At 42.4% G+C, this 19,225-nt stretch overlaps 1 protein-coding gene across 1 annotated transcript in view; it reads left to right on the forward strand.

Annotated features, from left to right (window-relative positions):
* The window catches only part of LOC126298964 (uncharacterized), a 1,082,841-nt gene that overhangs the window by 308,625 nt on the left and 754,991 nt on the right, over window positions 1–19,225 (forward strand). The window contains exon 2 of the mRNA XM_049990584.1: window positions 3,246–3,368. Within this exon, the coding sequence (XP_049846541.1) occupies window positions 3,257–3,368 (112 nt within the window). The 5' untranslated portion in view covers window positions 3,246–3,256. The remainder of the gene's footprint in view (window positions 1–3,245; window positions 3,369–19,225) is intronic.

Genomic DNA, 19,225 nt, shown 5'->3' on the forward strand with positions numbered 1-19,225 from the left:
CAAACACTTCCATAGCTGTGAAGACAGATACTCACATTTTCAATAGAAGTAAATGTGCAAGTCATTTACCTGAGGCTGAATCAATTCTTTATTGTAAACTTGTAATTGCTTTTGGTCCATAATTGGTCATGAAACAAGTCAATGCGTAGCTTACAGCATGCAGATTAGAAAATATATCAACCAAGAAGTATACAAAACTAATAAAACACCAAAAAAGCAACATACTCGCATTACGGAGAAAAGGTCTCAGCTACTGGAAGGATTCTTTTTCACTGGTGCCATGTCCCGCGCTGAAGCAGGGTCGGCATTGTTAGGAACGGATTTGGCAATGTTAGTGGAAAGTGGTGGCCGGATGCCGTTCCTGCCACCACCCAGTACCCCCCTACTGTCTGTGTCGTGTGTAATTCATGGAAGAGTGCGAGCGTGTTCAGATGTCTGCGAGTCGTGTAACTGAGGCTGAACGCGGGGAACAGCCCAGTATTCACTTAGCGGGATGTGGAAAACCACCTGGAAACCACATTCAGGCTGTCCAGCACACCGGCCCTCGTCGTTAATCCGCCGGGCGGATTCGATCTGGGGCCGGCGCGCCTACCCGCGTCCAGGAAGCAACGCGTTTGCGCTCTCGAGCCCCTGGCGAGTCTCAGCTACCGGGAGGATATCCCGTATAATATAAAAGGAGGCTGGTACAAGGAAACTATCATCTAAGATTTAATGAATTCGAGTTTTTCTCGCCGTGTTTAAGTTGTGCTCAAAGCCTGTTGAAAACAGAACCTGTCGAAAAGTGCACACCTGTTTCATGAGAACAATAGATCTTATGAAAGTGTTATCTACGTGCAAATACTTGACTCTGTCTAGGATTCACTGAACGAATATTGTAGTTTCTTCTGAATGAGTCAAATGTGGTACCATAGGAGATAACAGAATGTACCTTTTAAGCAAAGTAAAGAAGCAACCGTGCCCCAGTATCAGAGGCAGTGGAGATTATTTTTAAACTGAAGCTTCAGAAGAAGCTCTTGAAGGTGATACATCGCATAAACCTACAGCCCTGTGAATTTAAGATGGTCGACTTCGCTGATAGTGTAAGATGCCTACTCAATTATTCGTATCTATCATGGCTAAGTTTCTCTGTAAAACAAACTGTCTTGATATAACCACAGTGATTGGACCAATTTTTATGCTGCCGAGCTTAGAGTAGGCACTTACTCCCTAGGAACATCCACCTGAAGACTATAAAAGGGACCGTCTGCCTGCCGGTACGAGCCATATCAAAATCATCACACTTGTCATCAATAATCTTCACACTCAGTTAGTTATAACAGATTTGAACAGGTTGCAAAAGGAGATACTGAATTCGTGGACCTGAAAGCTGTAATGTCTGTAGTATAAGGTATGTTATACGTTCCTATCGTTTTTACACACCCATACTGCTGACGATCACTCTTATTATTTTTCTGAGGTAACCATTGCTTCTACCGATCTTTGCTAACTTCTCGCTTGAAATATTGATGAGATACCAGTCCCATCCATGAACACTGCAACATTTAACAAATTTATTGAACTTCTCACGACACGCGGCCATGAATCGTCCATCCATGTCTGACACCCAGTCACGGGCCCCAGCAACTTATTGCCTCCCGCGCCACCCGATTAGGTTGGTGCCAAACCGATCTTCTCGATCACTGGGGGTCGCGCCGGCGTCAGTTTTGTAGGGCAAGGCAGCTACATATGAAGTAAAAATATCGATAGTCAAAGAGAAACTATGTCTGTAACCTTAAAACTGTTTGACAACTCTGTGAAAGGAATATTTCGGTTTTACAATAGTTCCTTATCATAAACTGTATGCGTTGCGTTTTGTTGCAGTTTAGCGGTAAGCCACATGCTGATGAGACTGACTACACGATAAGCTGGGTCATTTGCGTTACATTCCATGTCTATCTCAACAACACTTGCGTCATTAGTAAAGATAAATGTTTTTGTAGTATCTGTCATGTTTAGTGGCAGATCATTGATATATAACATGGAAAGCAGTAAGCACAGAAGGGAATCCTGTGGCTCTATCATATTATTCTGCAGAGGAGATGCATAAATTCCAAATACTTTTTGTTCGAAAGTAATAATAGGTACATATTATTCTTCTTTTAATCTAAGTTCTATGAAGTATGTAAACTGTGCCTCTATCAACGACGAGTTAGCTTTTGCTTCATAGTTAAGCGCAGCTAGACGAACGATTAGCTAAACTACTTACAAGAGTGATCAATTAATACTCAATGTTCACTGCGTGAAAACCAAACATGTGTACGGTAATGGATCTTGACCTATGCGTCATATGATGCCTGTGTTGTAGCGGGTGGTTATAATTAAAGTGAAGCTACTCACAGAGATATACAGGGATGGGCTATACTTATCGTATGGCAGCGAAACTTTGTAGATACTCTAATGCATTAATGAGAAATCGATTTACGCTGCAGCTACTCACAGAGATCTAGTGTGGGCTATACTTATCGTATGGCAGCGAAACTTGGTAGATACTCTAATGCATTAATGAGGAATCGATTTAAGCTGGGAAGTAATTTTTTTCCAATTTTGGCCGCCAGGTGCAAATCTGGCACTGTGCAGCATCTCTTAGACGTATCCAGTGTGGAAGTAAAATCAACATTATGCCTTCTCACTTTTTCACTTTTCCTCCCCGCGTGCCGTCCCTAATCTATTACACGTGGATACATTTCTACACGTCTTTCTTGCATTCTCAGAGCCAGATTTGCATCTGGTGGTCGAAACTGGAATTCGATTTTTTGCAGCGTATCTGTCAAGATTCGCTGCCGTACGATAGTTTGAGGCCATATTGCATCTCAGTGAGTAGCTTCACTTTAATATTAACCACCAGATATGTTCTTTGTATGTCCATCTTTTCAGAGATGGTTGCGGTAACTCGGCTCGGCTGTTCAGTACAGAATGGCAAATCAAACACCTTTCGGCCGTTTAATTTCCAAAGTGTTATTTTGTTAGTCTACCAGCAGTAAATCGCCCAAAGTTCTAGCTTAATGAAAATTAATAACGGTTGGGAAATTAGACGGCTGAAAGGTGTTTCATTTGACATTCTCTACCCGGTATTTTGTTTCGCGATGGCAGTATTGCGCATTAGAGCCCCACTGATGTAGTCACCCGCTATGTGAAAGTGTAACAGCTCAGGTCTTTTGTAGAATAGAAAAAGTGTGTCACGCTCGCGATGTGTGTGTCTGTGGCAGGTGATGTCGTGATGGCGAGCCTGGGAGTGAGGCCGTCTACGACGCCGACGCCTGTGACGCCTGCGCCGCAAGCGGCGGGCTCCCCACACAACAAGCGGCCAACCGTCATCATATACCCAACTGGTCAGTCCAAGCTCAGCTTGTGCCGTATCTTTGTGTATAATTTCCAGCTGTTAAGCTTCCACAAACACGAATATCAAGTTTTTGTCAATGTTAATTTGAGGGAATAGTAAAGGTGTCGTTTTCTCTTGCAAGTGTATGGAAGTGAGCTCCACACTTTTTTTTATTTTGCGTAGTTTTGTCAAATAAATAGAAATATCATCAGTTTCACCAATTGGGAATCTGTTTCTGTATACAAATGTCCCTCTGAATGGCGCTGAGGAAGACGGTGGCAAACGTTTTCAGTAATGTAAATACTTACATGTCTTCTGAACGATGTACTGAAAATAAAATCACATACACTTTTAGGTTAACGAAAATTTAGATTTTAATTTTTGTTTCCATAAATTTCGAATGTGTTGTCAGTGCCGTTATCATGACTATTGATTTGCAGGTAGGACACAATTTCATTTATGGAATGCTCGAATACTGTTGACTTATTGGTTGACTGTTTTGGTTTGAGGCTCTCAACACTAAAGTTATCAACGCCTGATATTATTTAAAATGTCAGTATTAATCTTATGCAATTACGTTTTCCTGGAGACATATGAGTCTAAACTTTATTTTCGAAAGGATGGAATCTGTGCCACGACCGCGACTTGAACCTGGGATTTCTGCTTACTAGGCAGGTGTGCTAATCACTACTTGACCGTAGCATTGTGGCTACAGCAGATGCATGGACTAGCCTATTTCATGCATCTGTGGAAGCCACAATGCTGTAGTGACGTAGTGGTTAGCACTTCTACCTAGTAAGCGGGAGACGCATGTTCAAGTCCCACTTCTGGAGGGCACTGGACTATGGTAGTCCATGTGGTATTAACGTCTGATACCACACTTGTTAGGGGTTGCAGATATCTACATCTACATGACTACTCTGCAATTCACATTTAAGTACTTGGCAGAGGGTTCATCGAACCACAATCATACTATCTCTCTACTATTCCACTCCCGAACAGTGCGCGGGAAAAACGAACACCTAAACCTTTCTGTTCGAGCTCTGATTTCTCTTATTTTATTTTGATGATCATTCCTACCTATGTAGGTTGGGCTCAACAAAATATTTTCGCATTCGGAAGAGAAAGTTGGTGACTGAAATTTCGTAAAAAGCTCTCGCCGCGACGAAAAACGTCTATGCTGTAATGACTTCCATCCCAACTCGTGTATCATATCTGCCACACTCTCTCCTCTATAACGCGATAATACAAAACGAGCTGCCCTTCTTTGCACCCTCTCGATGTCCTCCGTCAATCCCACCTGGTAAGGATCCCACACCGCGCAGCAATATTCTAACAGAGGACGAACGAGTGTAGTGTAAGCTGTCTCTTTAGTGGACTTGTTGCATCTTCTAAGTGTCCTGCCAATGAAACGCAACCTTTGGCTCGCCTTCCCGACAATATTATCTATGTGGTCCTTCCAACTGAAGTTGTTCGTAATTTTAACACCCAGGTACTTAGTTGAATTGACAGCCTTGAGAATTGTACTATTTATCGAGTAATCGAATTCCAACGGAGTTCTTTTGGAACTCATGTGGATCATCTCACACTTTTCGTTATTTAGCGTCAACTGCCACCTGACACACCATACAGCAATCTTTTCTAAATCGCTTTGCAGCTGATACTGGTCTTCGGATGACCTTACTAGACGGTAAATTACAGCATCATCTGCGAACAGTCTAAGAGAACTGGTCAGATTGTCACCCAGGTCATTTATATAGATCAGGAACAGTAGAGGTCCCAGGACGCTTCCCTGGGGAACACCTGATATCACTTCAGTTTTACTCGATGATTTGCCGTCTATTACTACGAACTGCGACCTTCCTGACAGGAAATCACGAATCCAGTCGCACAACTGAGACGATACCCCATAGCTCCGCAGCTTGATTAGAAGTCGCTTGTGAGGAACGGTGTCAAAAGCTTTCCGGAAATCTAGAAATACGGAATCAACTTGAGATCCCCTGTCGATAGCGGCCATTACTTCGTGCGAATAAAGAGCTAGCTGCGTTGCACAAGAGCGATGTTTTCTGAAGCCATGCTGATTACGTGTCAATAGATCGTTCTCTTCGAGGTGATTCATAATGTTTGAATACAGTATATGCTCCAAAACCCTACTGCAAACCGACGTCAATGATATAGGTCTGTAGTTAAATGGATTACTCCTACTACCCTTCTTGAACACTGGTGCGACCTGTGCAATTTTCCAATCTGTAGGTACAGATCTATCGGTGAGCGAGCGGTTGTATATGAGTGCTAAGTAGGGAGCTATAGTATCAGCGTAATCTGAAAGGAACCTAATCGGTATACAATCGGGACCTGAAGCTTGCCCGTATCAAGCGATTTGAGTTGCTTCGCAACCCCTAAGATATCTACTTCTAAGAAACTCATGCTAGCAGATGTTCGTGTTTCAAATTCTGGAATATTCCATTCGTCTTCCCTGGTGAAGGAATTTCGGAAAACTGCGTTCAACAACTCCGCTTTAGCGGCACAGTCGTCGATAACAGTACCATCGGCACTGCGCAGCGAAGGTATTGACTGCGTCTTGCCGCTTGTGTACTTTACATACGACCAGAATTTCTTCGGATTTTCTACCAAATTTCGAGACAATGTTTCGTTGTGGAACCTATTAAAGGCATCTCGCATCGAAGTACGTGCCAAATTTCGCGCGTCTGTAAATTTTAGCCCATCTTCAGGATTTCGCGTTCTTCTGAACTTCGCATGCTTTTTCCGTTGCCTCTGCAACAGCGTTCGGACCTTTTTTGTGTACCACGGGGGATCCGTTCCATCTCTTACCAATTTATGAGGTATGAATATCTCAATTGCTGTTGCTCCTATATCTTTGAATTTGAGCCACATCTCGTCTACATTCGCATAGTCAGTTCGGAAGGAATGGAAATTGTCTTTTAGGAAGGCTTCTAGTGGCACTTTATCCGCTTTTTTTAAATAAAATTATTTTGCGTTTGTTTCTGATGGATTTGGAAGAAATGGTATTGAGCCTAGCTACAATGACCTTGTGATCACTAATCCCTGTATCAGTCATGAAGCTCTCTATCAGCTCTGGATTGTTTGTGGCCAAGAGGTCAAGTGTGTTTTCGCAACCATTTACAATTCGCGTGGGTTCGTGGACTAACTGCTCGAAATAATTTTCGGAGAATGCATTTAGGACAATCTCGGAAGACGTTTTCTGCCTACCACCGGTTTTGAACAAGTATTTTTGCCAACATACCGAGGGTAGGTTGAAGTCCCCACCAACTATAACCGTGTGAGTGGGGTATTTATTTGTTACAAGACTCAAACTTTCTCTGAACTGTTCCGCAACTGTATCATCGGAGTCTGGGGGTCGGTAGAAGGAGCCAATTATTAACTTAATTCGGCTGTTAAGTATAACCTCCACCCACACCAATTCGCACGGAGTATCTACTTCGACTTCACTACAAGATAAACCACTACTGACAGACACCAACACTCCACCACCAATTCTGCCTAATCTATCTTTCCTGAACACCGTCTGAGACTTCGTAAAAATTTCTGCAGAACTTATTTCCGGCTTTAGCCAGCTTTCTGTACCTATAACGATATCAGCTTCTGTGCTTTCTATTAGCGCTTGAAGCTCAGGGACTTTTCCAGCGCAACTACAACAGTTTACAACTATAATTCAGACTGTTCCTTGATCCAAGCACGTCCTGTAATTGCTAAGCACCCTTTGACATTGCAGCCCATCCCGCACTTTCCCGAGGCCTTCTAACCTAAAAAACCGCCCAGTCCATGCCACACAGCCTCCGCTACCCGTGTAGCCGCCAGCTGAGTGTAGTGAACTCCTGACCTATTCAGCGGAACCCGAAACCCCACCACCCTATGGCGCAAGTCAAGGAATCTGCAGCCAATACGGTCGCAAAACCGTCTGAGCCTCTGATTCAGACCCTCCACCCGGCTCTGCACCAAAGGTCCGCAGTCGGTTCTGTCAACGATGCTGCAGATGGTGAGCTCTGCCTTCATCTCGTAAGCAAGACCGGCAGCCTTCACCAAATCAGATAGCCGCTGGAATCCAGAGAGAATTTCCTCAGATCCAAAGCGACACACGTCATTAGTGCCGACATGTGCCACCACCTGCAGCTGGCTGCACCCTGTGCTCTTCATGGCATCCGGAAGGACCCTTTCCACATCAGGAATGACTCCTCCCGGAATGCACACGGAGTGCACACTGGATTTCTTCCCCTCCTTAGCCGCCATATCCCTAAGGGGCCCCATTACGCGCCTAACATTGGAGCTCCCAACTACCAGTAAGCCCACCCTCTGCGATTGCCCGGACCTTGAAGGCTGAGAATGATCCTCTGAAACAGGGCAGGCAGCTGCATCTGGCTCAGCCAGAGACAGTGCCTGAAACCGGTTTGTCAGACGCACCGGGGAGGCTTTCTGATCAGCCTCCGGGGACGCCTTTCGCTGCCTGCCACGCCTTGGAACGACCTCCCAATCAACCACAGGCGAGGGCTCAGCCCCACTGCGGGCAGCAACCGGGGCAACCACAGCGGCAGACCGATCTGGGGACAGACGGGATGAGGTTGACATCCCCGTGATACCCGAGTCCGGCTCCCCACAGTGGTGCCCATTGGCAACAGCCTCAAGCTGCGCGACCGAAGTCAGCGCCGATTGCAGCTGTGAGCGAAGGGATGCCAAGTCAGCCCTCATCGACCGCGGTCCGTAATAGATTTCGCTGGACCCACCAGTTGCGACTAGTGCCGCTAGTGCCGTTCCGCGGCTTGTGACAAATATAAAAAAATGGTTCAAATGGCTCTGAGCATTATCCGACTTAACTTCTGAGGTCATCAGTCGCCTAGAACTTAGAACTAATTAAACCTAACTAACCTAAGGACGGCACACACATCCATGCCCGTGGCAGGATTCGAACCTGCGACCGCAGCGGTCGCTCGGTTCCATACTGTAGCGCCTAGAACCGCTTGCCAGGTATCTAGCGAGCCCTCGTCCAATCTTGCTCTGGACGTCAACTACGAGTGTAGCATAGCCTTCAACTGATAGTAAGCAACGTCTAACAAGGCGCTTAGGAAAGTATGGCATAAGTATTGCCTCTCAAAATATGTTTGTAATTATATGTATGCACCGTATGAAGAAGCCTGTAACACAAGTTGTTGTTGTTGTTGTTGTTGTTGTTGTGATCTTCAGTCAGAGACTGGTTTGATGCACCTCTTCATGCTACTCTAGCCTGTGCAAGCCTCTGTATCTCCTAGTACCTACTGCCACCTACATCCTACTGAATCTGCTTAATGTATTCATCTCTTGGTCTCCCTCTACGATTTTTACCCTCCACGCTGCCCTCCAACACTAAATTGGTGATCCCTTGATGCCTCAGAACATGTCCTACCAACCGATACCTTCTTCTACTCAAGCTGCGCCACAAATCTCTCTTCTCCCCAATTCTAGTCAATACCTCGTCATCAGTTATGTGATTTACCCATCTAATCTTCAGCATTCTTCTGTAGCACCACATTTTGAAAGCTTCTATTCTCTTCTTGTCCAAACTATTTAGCATCCATGTTTCACTTCCATACATGAGTACTCTCCATACTAATACTTTCAGAAACGACTTCCTTACACTTAAGTCTATACTCGATGTTAACAAATTTCTGTTCTTCTGAAACGCTTTCCTTGCCATTGTCAGTCTACATTTTATATCCTACCTACTTCGACCATCATCAGTTACTTTGCTCCCCAGATAGCAAAAATCTTTTACTATTATGAGTGTCTCATTTCCTAATCTAATTCCCTCAGCATCGCCCGACTTAATTCGACTACATTCCATTATCCTTGTTTTGCTTTTGTCCATTCCGTTCAACTACTCTTCCAGGTTCTCTGCTGTCTCTGACTGAATTATAATGTTCTCGGCGAACCTCAAAGTTTTTATTTCTTCTCCATGGATTTTGATACTTACTCCTAAATTTCTTTTGTTTCCTTTACTGCTTGCTCAATATACAGATTAAATAACATCGGGGATAGGCTACAACACTGTTTCACTCCCTTCCCAACCACTGCCTCCCTTCCATGTCCTTCGACTCCTATAACTGCCTTATGGTTTCTGTAAAAATTGTAAATAGCCTTTCGCTCACTGTATTTTACCCCTGCTTCAGAATTTGAAAGAGAGTATCGCAGTCGACACTGTCAAAAGCTTTCTCTAACTGTACAAATGCTAGAAACGTAGGTTTGACTTTCCTTAACCTATCTTCAAAGATTAGTCGTAGGGTCACTATTGCCTCACGTGTTCCAACATTTCTACGGAATCCAAACTGATGTTCTCCGAGGTGGGCTTCTACCAGTGTTTCCATTTGTCTGTAAAGAATTCGCGTTAGTATTTTGCAACCGTGACTTATGAAACTGATAGTTCGCTAATTTTCACATCTGTGAACACCTGCTTTCTTTGGGATTGGAATTATTATATACTACTTGAAGTCTGAGGGTATTTCGCCTGTCTCATACATCTTGCACAACAGATGGTAGAGTTCTGTCAGGACTGGCTCTCACAAGGCTGTCAGTATTTCGCCGGCCGCGGTGGTCGTGTGGTTTTAGGCGCTGCAGTCCCGAACCGCGGGACCGCTACGGTCGCAGGTTCGAATCCTGCCTCGGGCATGGATGTGTGTGATGTCCTTAGGTTAGTTAGGTTTACGTAGTTCTAAGTTCTAGGGGACTGATGACCTAAGATGTTAAGTCCCATAGTGCTCAGATCCATTTGAACCATCTGAACAATTTTTTTTGTCAGTAGTTCTAATGGAATGTTGTCTACTCCCGGGGCCTTGTTTCGACGTAGGTCTTGCAGTACTCTGTCAAACTCTTCACGCATTTCATATTTCCCATTTCACCTTCATCTTCATCAGCTTCCATTTCCATCATATTGCCCTGAAGTACATCACCCTTGTGTAGGCCCTCTATATACTCCTTCCACCATTCTCCTTTCACCTCTTTGCTTAGTACTGGGTTTCCATCTGAGCTGTTGATATTCATACAAATGGTTTTCTTTTCTCCAAAGGTCTGTTTAATTTTCCTGTAGGCAGTATCTATCTTACCTCTACTGATATATGCCTCTACTTCCGTACATTTATCCTCTAGCCATCCCTGCTTAGCCATTTTGCACTTCCTGTCGATCAGATTTTTGAGACGTCTCTATTCCTTTTTGACTGCTTTATTTACTGAATTTTTATATTTTCTCCTTTCATCAATTAAACTCAGTATTTCTTCTGTTCCCCAAGGGTTTCTACTAGCCTCCGTCTTTTTACCTACTTGATCCTGTGCTGTCTTCACTACTTCATCCCTCAAAGCTACCCATTCTTCATCTACTGTATTTCTTTCCCCCGTTCCTGTCAATTGCTCCCTTATGCTCTACCTGAAACACTGTACAACCTCTGGTTTAGTCAGTTTATCCAGGTCCCATTTCCTTAACTTCCCACCTTTTTCCAGTTTCTTCAGTTTTAATCTACAGTTCATAACCAATAGATTGTGGCCAGAGTCCACATATGCCCTTGGAAATGTCTTACAATTTAAAACCTGATTCCTAAATCTCTGTCTTACCATTATATAATCTATCTGAAACCTTCCAGTATCTCCAGGCTTCTTCCATGTATACACTGTTCTCTTATGATTCTTGAACCAAGTGTTAGCTATGATTAAGTTATTCTGTGCGCAAAATTCTACCAGGAGGCTTCCTCTTTCATTTCTTACTGCTAGTCCATATTCACCTACTACGTTTCCTTCTCTTCCTTTTCACACGGGGTAATGTTCGAAGAAAATCTTTTTCCTGGTGCACTTACGAGAGTCTAATAGGCTGTTCAATATTTTTGTAATACACCCCGAATAGAGAAAATGTTGACAGTATCAAACAACATTAAATTACTGCTATGGCTAGTAGATCCATAGTTTGATAGATGTTGCTAGATAGTTTTATAACAAATTTTGTCTCACGTGTTTCTATAAGGGTCTTCCACAGTCTTACCTTTCTATACTTCACAAGTTTTCAGGTGAGTTTGAATTCATTCACAAATGTACTCAGTTTTTTTTTGTATTGAAGGGAAAATAACGTTCTCATGTAAATCTTCAGTTTACTTAATATACAGGCCACGAAATATATATTTATGTAATTTGATTATATTCACTTTAAATCAATGTCAGTCATGATAACTTTTATATTATCGAGCACAGCTCCACCATGATAATATATTGAATGTGACTGCATATAACTGTTGTAATTTGTTGTCGTGACTTACAGTATGTTAGTCTTCAGAAATAAAAGTGTTCTTCAACGAATCGCATACATGAATAATTGTGGTTTTATAATCTCTTCAGAAAGTGAAGTTTGCTGCCCCTAGTAGCAGCCTCTTTGATTTCCAGACTTCAATTGCAGTTGATTTGCCTCCCTTCTCCGTCCAATACTCCACTTGTTTGCCGCGAACCTGCTTTGGGTCACAGCAGCAACATGAGCAAGAGCCAGTTCATATAAGTAGATGTGTAAACATGTCTTCCCTTCGGAAAGCCGCACATAAATATTAGAGATTAACACCCTTTGAAGGTAAGGTTTTCGTTGATGGTTAACACGGATGCGGTAGAAAATCTGACGACCATTTCTTTTACCAATGAGCCTTTCAGCATTCACATTAAGCGATTTAGGAAATCATAGGTGATGAAAGTCTGTTGTAACTGTACGACAATTTTAATTACGCTCCATCTGAATGCAAATATAGCACTTTAATCAGTGAAAATTTATATAATCTCTTTGCTGTAATTGTCATCTTAAACGATAAAGACATGTCTCAGAGCATAAAAGAATTATCTAACTGTAGGGCACATCAGGTAATATCTTCACTGTACGACAAAGAAATTCCGAAAAATTACTAATTTAATTTTTTTCTCATCAACACACTCCTGGAAATTGAAATAAGAACACCGTGAATTCATTGTCCCAGGAAGGGGAAACTTTATGGACACATTCCTGGGGTCAGATACATCACATGATCACACTGACAGAACCACAGGCACATAGACACAGGCAACAGAGCATGCACAATGTCGGCACTAGTACAGTGTATATCCACCTTTCGCAGCAATGCAGGCTGCTATTCTCCCATGGAGACGATCGTAGAGATGCTGGATGTAGTCCTGTGGAACGGCTTGCCATGCCATTTCCACCTGGCGCCTCAGTTGGACCAGCGTTCGTGCTGGACGTGCAGACCGCGTGAGACGACGCTTCATCCAGTCCCTAAAATGCTCAATGGGGGACAGATCCGGAGATCTTGCTGGCCAGGGTAGTTGACTTACACCTTCTAGAGCACGTTGGGTGGCACGGGATACATGCGGACGTGCATTGTCCTGTTGGAACAGCAAGTTCCCTTGCCGGTCTAGGAATGGTAGAACGATGGGTTCGATGACGGTTTGGATGTACCGTGCACTATTCAGTGTCCCCTCGACGATCACCAGAGGTGTACGGCCAGTGTAGGAGATCGCTCCCCACACCATGATGCCGGGTGTTGGCCCTGTGTGCCTCGGTCGTATGCAGTCCTGATTGTGGCGCTCACCTGCACGGCGCCAAACACGCATACGACCATCATTGGCACAAAGGCAGAAGCGACTCTCATCGCTGAAGACGACACGTCTACAATCGTCCCTCCATTCACGCCTGTCGCGACACCACTGGAGGCGGGCTGCGCGATGTTGGGGCGTGAGCGGAAGACGGCCTAACGGTGTGCGGGACCGTAGCCCAGCTTCATGGAGACGGTTGCGAATGGTCCTCGCCGATACCCCAGGAGCAACAGTGTCCCTAATTTGCTGGGAAGTGGCGGTGCGGTCCCCTACGGCACTGCGTAGGATCCTACGGTCTTGGCGTGCATCCGTGAGTCGCTGCGGTCCGGTCCCAGGTCGACGGGCACGTGCACCTTCCGCCGACCACTGGCGACAACATCGATGTATTGTGGAGACCTCACGCCCGACGTGTTGAGCAATTCGGCAGTACGTCCACCCGGCCTCCCGCATGCCCACTATACGCCCTCGCTCAAAGTCCGTCAACTGCACATACGGTTCACGTCCACGCTGTCGCGGCATGCTACCAGTGTTAAAGACTGCGATGGAGCTCCGTATGCCACGGCAAACTGGCTGACACTGACGGCGGCGGTGCACAAATGCTGCGCAGCTAGCGCCATTCGACGGCCAACACCGCGGTTCCTGGTGTGTCCGCTGTGCTGTGCGTGTGATCAGTGCTTGTACAGCCCTCTCGCAGTGTCCGGAGCAAGTATGGTGGGTCTGACACACCGGTGTCAATGTGTTCTTTTTTCCATTTCCAGGAGTGTAATTGGTTATTAATTACTCCTTATTGGCATACATTTTGTATAATTTGCAAAGTATTTTGTTGTCATATTTGAAAATATGATAGTATATAGATGGTAATCATATCGATTTCTGTGGAGGAAATAGGGGTAATGATAATTTTCAGTTTAGTTTAATGTTGGACTAAATGATGTGATAATATATTAAAACTTGGAATTCAATTAACAGTCTATGCCAAATAATGAAATAGAGTTGAACTTTCGTATAACGACAACTTGGCTGTGACGTGGTGATTTCTGTGGTACGGCCATATTCCTCGTAAGGAACATACTTCAAATCCTTGCATAACACAAAAGTAAATATACGCATTCCTCGTATATAACGTCATTTTAAGCCTCAGTTAGCAACAAGATTTTCCAAGAACCAATCTACTCTAGAAGGAAATCTGCTGTTTTAATATGGCAACCTGGTAATCCTTCTCTCTGCCATTCCGTCAACTACATGTGTAGTATAGACACCTCACCTCACTGTTAGCCTAGCGTATTCACATTACAGTAATAGAGAAAATCACAGAACACGTCAAAAGTACACTTGATGTCAGTTTCCATAACAATCTGTTACGAAGTGCACGGATTTTAGAACTGCATGACCAGTAAAAGAAAAGTTTTAACGGTGGAAGAAAAAGTGAAAGTGGTTAATGAAGTCGAGAACAGAGCTAAAAGAACTGACGTGTGTCGTCTATTTGACCTTGTAAATCTCACAATCCAAACGATTTGGAAGAACTGGAATAGAGCTATGTCTGGGTTTGGACAAATTGGATCTAAAATCGAGCGGTTACGAAAAGCTGAACGGAGCGACGTGGTTGAAGCGCTGCGTAGGTGCTTCAGGCAACAGAGAAGCATCAGCGCATCCAATAGTGGACATCTCCCTTTGGTGAAGGTAGAAGAATTTGCCAAGAAATCAAAGATGATGAATTTGCGTATGACAGTGGCTAGATTGGCAGATTCAAGCAAGTTGACGACACTATTTTTGGCAAAGTGAGCGGTGAAGCCAACAAACAGTGTGAATACTGTAACAATCCAACCTGGCCCTCTACTGCGTGGCCTACATTTCGTGAAGGACATGCAGACTGCGACATCTTTAATGCGGCTAGAGACTAGCATTTTCCTTAAATTGACTGCTGACAAAGCTCTATAATTCAAGGACGAAAAATGTATTGGTGGCTAGTTATCAAAAGAACGAATGATAGTTTTAGTTGCACTAACACGGGTGAAACGGAGAACAAAAAATTGCTCTTGACAGGTAAATCGAAAAATCCTAGGTGTTTTAAGCATGTAAAAATCTGCCAGGTCACTAAAGTGCTAATAAAAAGTCCTGGATGACCTCCGAACTCTTTGAAGCTGGAATAAGACGTTACGATCGGGTTCCTAGAAGTCAGAATAAGAAGATACTGGTTGTTGTTGACAACTGTCCAGCACATCCTACACGCCCTGGTCTCGAGAATTTCAAGTTTGTTTTTCCTGCTGCAAATACGATAAGCTGTTAGGAGTCTGAAATGCCACTATCAGCAGCTCATGTTACTGAAAATGTTACAATACATTGAGAAAAAGCAAGATTATTCCGTTACGCTGTTGGATGTCATCAGATGCATTAGCAAAGCTTGGAGCCGGGTCACAGCCCAAACCATCAAGAAATGTTTCCGTCACGTGGGAACCACAACTGAAGGAATAAATTCCGCCGAAACTGAAGTCATGTTCGATGATCCTGATAATCTGCTCAATCTGCATAGCTACCAGAAATAAACTGTGACATTATCAATCAGTGCGGCTATGAAATGTATGCACAAACTGAAGATGAAATTGCAAAAGAAGTGAAGAATTAGGGGCACAGTGATCACGAAGTGAGCAAGGGACATGCTGAAGAAGAGGAAAAAGAAAGAAATAAAGTGCCTATCCGTAATATGAGTGACGCTTTAGAAGACATTAGAAATCTGAACATGTTCTATGAACGTAGGAGACGGAGCAGTGAAATTGCGAATGAAATAATGAATCTAGAACGTAATTTAGGAAGTGTGTATTGGACAAATAGATAGCACAGTTAAATGACTGATTGCTTCACTCCTGAGTTACTAAGTTTGGCGAGTACTTGTCAATACTGCTGAATATACTGTATTCATGTAAGCTTAAGAGTGAATACTGTATATAAAATAGCACAGTCCTAAATAAAGTTTTTATTTTCCATTTGCCTCCACAACAGACTGAAAACACGAATCTCTGTTAAAACGACACCGGCGTATAACAACATAAGTTTCAAGGTCCTTTGATTGTTGTTATAGCCAGGTTGCGCTGTACCTTACTTCCCAACACAAACAACAGAATTTTTGTATTAATTGTATCCGATGAACGTATTATGTTTGCTAATTTCCAGCAATACATTCGTATCTATATAAATCTCTTCATACATTTTTCTTGATAAGTCTTAGTTTATTCTTCTACATCTTCACGCACATAGCAACATTGATCAGATAGAGCACAATATAAATAATCAAATAGCCTTCGACCTATTACACTTTACAGAATAAGAATTACAGGGAAATTTAAAACGGAATGCACCCCATCAGCGAACGTTTCTCCCTCTGAGGACAGTCCTTTAACAAATTTGAACGTTTCTTTCGTATTGCAAATCCTTAGGCTTTAATAATTTCCATAACGTCTCTCCTTTCTTCATAGCTTAGTGGCTGTATACATCTCATTTGTTCCTTATCAAGGAACAAGAGCGGCAAGATGTTTATAGTGCTGATATAGTAGACGATAAATATAATGCTTTCCTCAAGACTTTTCTCGTGCTCTTTGAAAGTTGCTTTCCGACAGAACGTTCACAACAGGGTACTAGCACAAACACGCAGCCTGGGTGGCTGACTAGAGGGGTAAGAAAATCCTGTAGAACAAAGTGGCAATTATATCAAAACGTTAGAAACAGTCAAAATATAAATGTAGCAGCCCATTACAAACAGTATTGTAAGGCGCTTAAAAAATTATTATGAATGCAAAAAGTATGTGGTATGCAGATAGAATAGCTAAGTCTCAGGATAAAATTAAAACCATATGGTGAGTCGTAAAGGAAGTGGCTGATCTGCAGAGGCTGATAAGTCGCATATATGTACAGTATTTAATAATCACTTTCTGAATACAGCAGGTGAACTAAATAGAAACCTAGTCTCAACAGGTAATCATATAGCGCTCGTAGAAAAAAGTGTTCCGAGACTGTTACCTGAAATGCTCCTCCATGATACTGACAAGAGGGAGATTGACTTAATAATTAAATCACCACAGACCAAGAACTTTCATGGATGTGATGGGGTATCTAGCAGAATACTGAAGTATTGTTCTGTGTATGTTAGCCCTCTACTTAGCCATATCTGTAACTTTTCCTTTAGGAGTGGTCGGTTTCCTGACAGATTAAGGTACTCGGTCGTGAAGCCACTTTATAAAAAGGGATACAGGGATAATGTTGACAATTTTAGACCTATTTCTATGCCATCGGTGTTTGCTAAAGTTATAGAGAAGGTTGTATATTCAAGGTTACTGGAGCATTTAAATTCACATAGTTTGTTGTCAAATGTACAGCTTGGTTTTAGAAATGGTTTAACAACTGAAAATGCTGTATTCTCTTTTCTCTGTGAGGTTTTGGACGGATTAAATAAAAGGTTGCGAACGCTAGGTGTTTTCTTTGATTTAACGAATTCTTTTGACTATGTGGACCACTAAATATTACTGCAGAAGTTGGACCATTATGGAGTAAGGGGAGTAGCTTACAATTGGTTCCCCTCTTACTTTAAGAATAGAAAGCACAAGGTAATTCTCCACAATATTGAGAGTCGTAGTGATGTTCAGTCCCAAGGGGGCACTGTTAAGTGGGGCTTTCCCCAAGGGTCGGTGCTGGAGCCGTTGCTGTTTCTTATTTATGTAAATGATATGCCTTCTAGTATTACAGGTGATTCAAAAATATTTCTGTTTGCTGATGACACCAGCTTGGTAGTGAAGGATCTTGTGTGTAATATTGAAAAACATTATCAAATAATGTAGTTCATGAAATAAGTTCGTGGCTTGTGGAAAATAATTTGATGCTAAATCACAGTAAGAACCAGTTTTTACAGTTTCTAACTCACAATTCAACAAGAACTGATATTTTGATGAGAGAGAATGGGCATATTATAAGCGAGACGGAACAGTTGAAGTTCCTAGGCGTTTGGATAGATAGTAAGCTGTTGTGGAAAGCCCATGTTCAGGATCTTGTTCAGAAACTGAATGCTGCTTTATTTACGATTAGAACAGTATCTGAAATAATGTGACAGTTCAACACGAAAAGTAGTCTACTTCGCATATGTTCATACGCATATGTCATATAGTATTATTTTGGGGGGTTATTCTTCTGATTCAAATAGGGTATTTTTGGCTCAAAAACGGGCTTTTCGAGCTATATGTGGTGTAAGTTCGAGAATCTCTTGCCGACCCCTATTCAATAGTCTGGGAATTCTGACATTGCCCTCACAATATATGTTTTCTTTAATGTCGTTTGTTGTTCGCAATAGTAGCTTATTCCCAAGAGTTAGCAGCTTTTACTCAGTTAATGCTAGGCAGAAATCAAATCTGCATGTGGAATGTACTTCGTCGACTCTTACTCTGCTGCATGCATTTTCAATAAGCTACCACAAGAACTCAAAAATCTTAGCAGTAGCCCAAACGCTTTTAAGTCTAAACTAAAGAGTTTACTCATGGCTCACTCCTTCTATTCTGTCGAGGAGCTCCTGGAAGAGCTGAAAAATTAAGCAAATTCCAGTGTTACATTGTTGATTTTCTTTATTTAAACTTAGGAATTGTCGCCTGAATACGTTTCTTGTATTTCATTTTATCTGTTTCTACTATCATGTTATAATTTCATGTATTGACTCGTTCCATGATCATTGAGACTTCTCCTTAATTTGGTCCCACAGTACAATAAATAAATAAATAAATAAAAACTGCTTCTGGAATGTCATCATTCGTACTAATAACTATTTAAATAAATCTTAAACGTCTTACAATATTGACTCTTTATTTAGACACTGCTCGAACTCCAATGTATAACATTCCATTCGGGTGTTTCTACTTTGTCTTCTCCATGCACATTATTTCTGTTGCATGTCTTACCAAATTTTCATTGTAGCCTCTGATGTCTCGTTTTCTGGCATTCGTGGATGGTTTTCTTTAATTTGACATTTATATCAAATTCTTACTTTTCTTGGCTTGGAACTTTTATCTTCTATTTAATAACACTTGTTCCATATGATAATCTATTTCTTCATCGTGGCAAAATTTTTGCTGTCTGTATAAGGACATTTTTAAAACTTGTTGATTTCGTGTATTCCTGTAAAAAATTCACTTTCAAAGATGCGGAACTTGTTACTCACTTTAAGCTTGCATAATTTCATACCAAAATAATAACGTCTAATCTACATTTGTGGTATCCAACTTG

This window comes from Schistocerca gregaria, chromosome X (genome assembly GCF_023897955.1).
Source record: "Schistocerca gregaria isolate iqSchGreg1 chromosome X, iqSchGreg1.2, whole genome shotgun sequence".
In the NCBI taxonomy this organism is placed as follows: domain Eukaryota; kingdom Metazoa; phylum Arthropoda; class Insecta; order Orthoptera; family Acrididae; genus Schistocerca; species Schistocerca gregaria.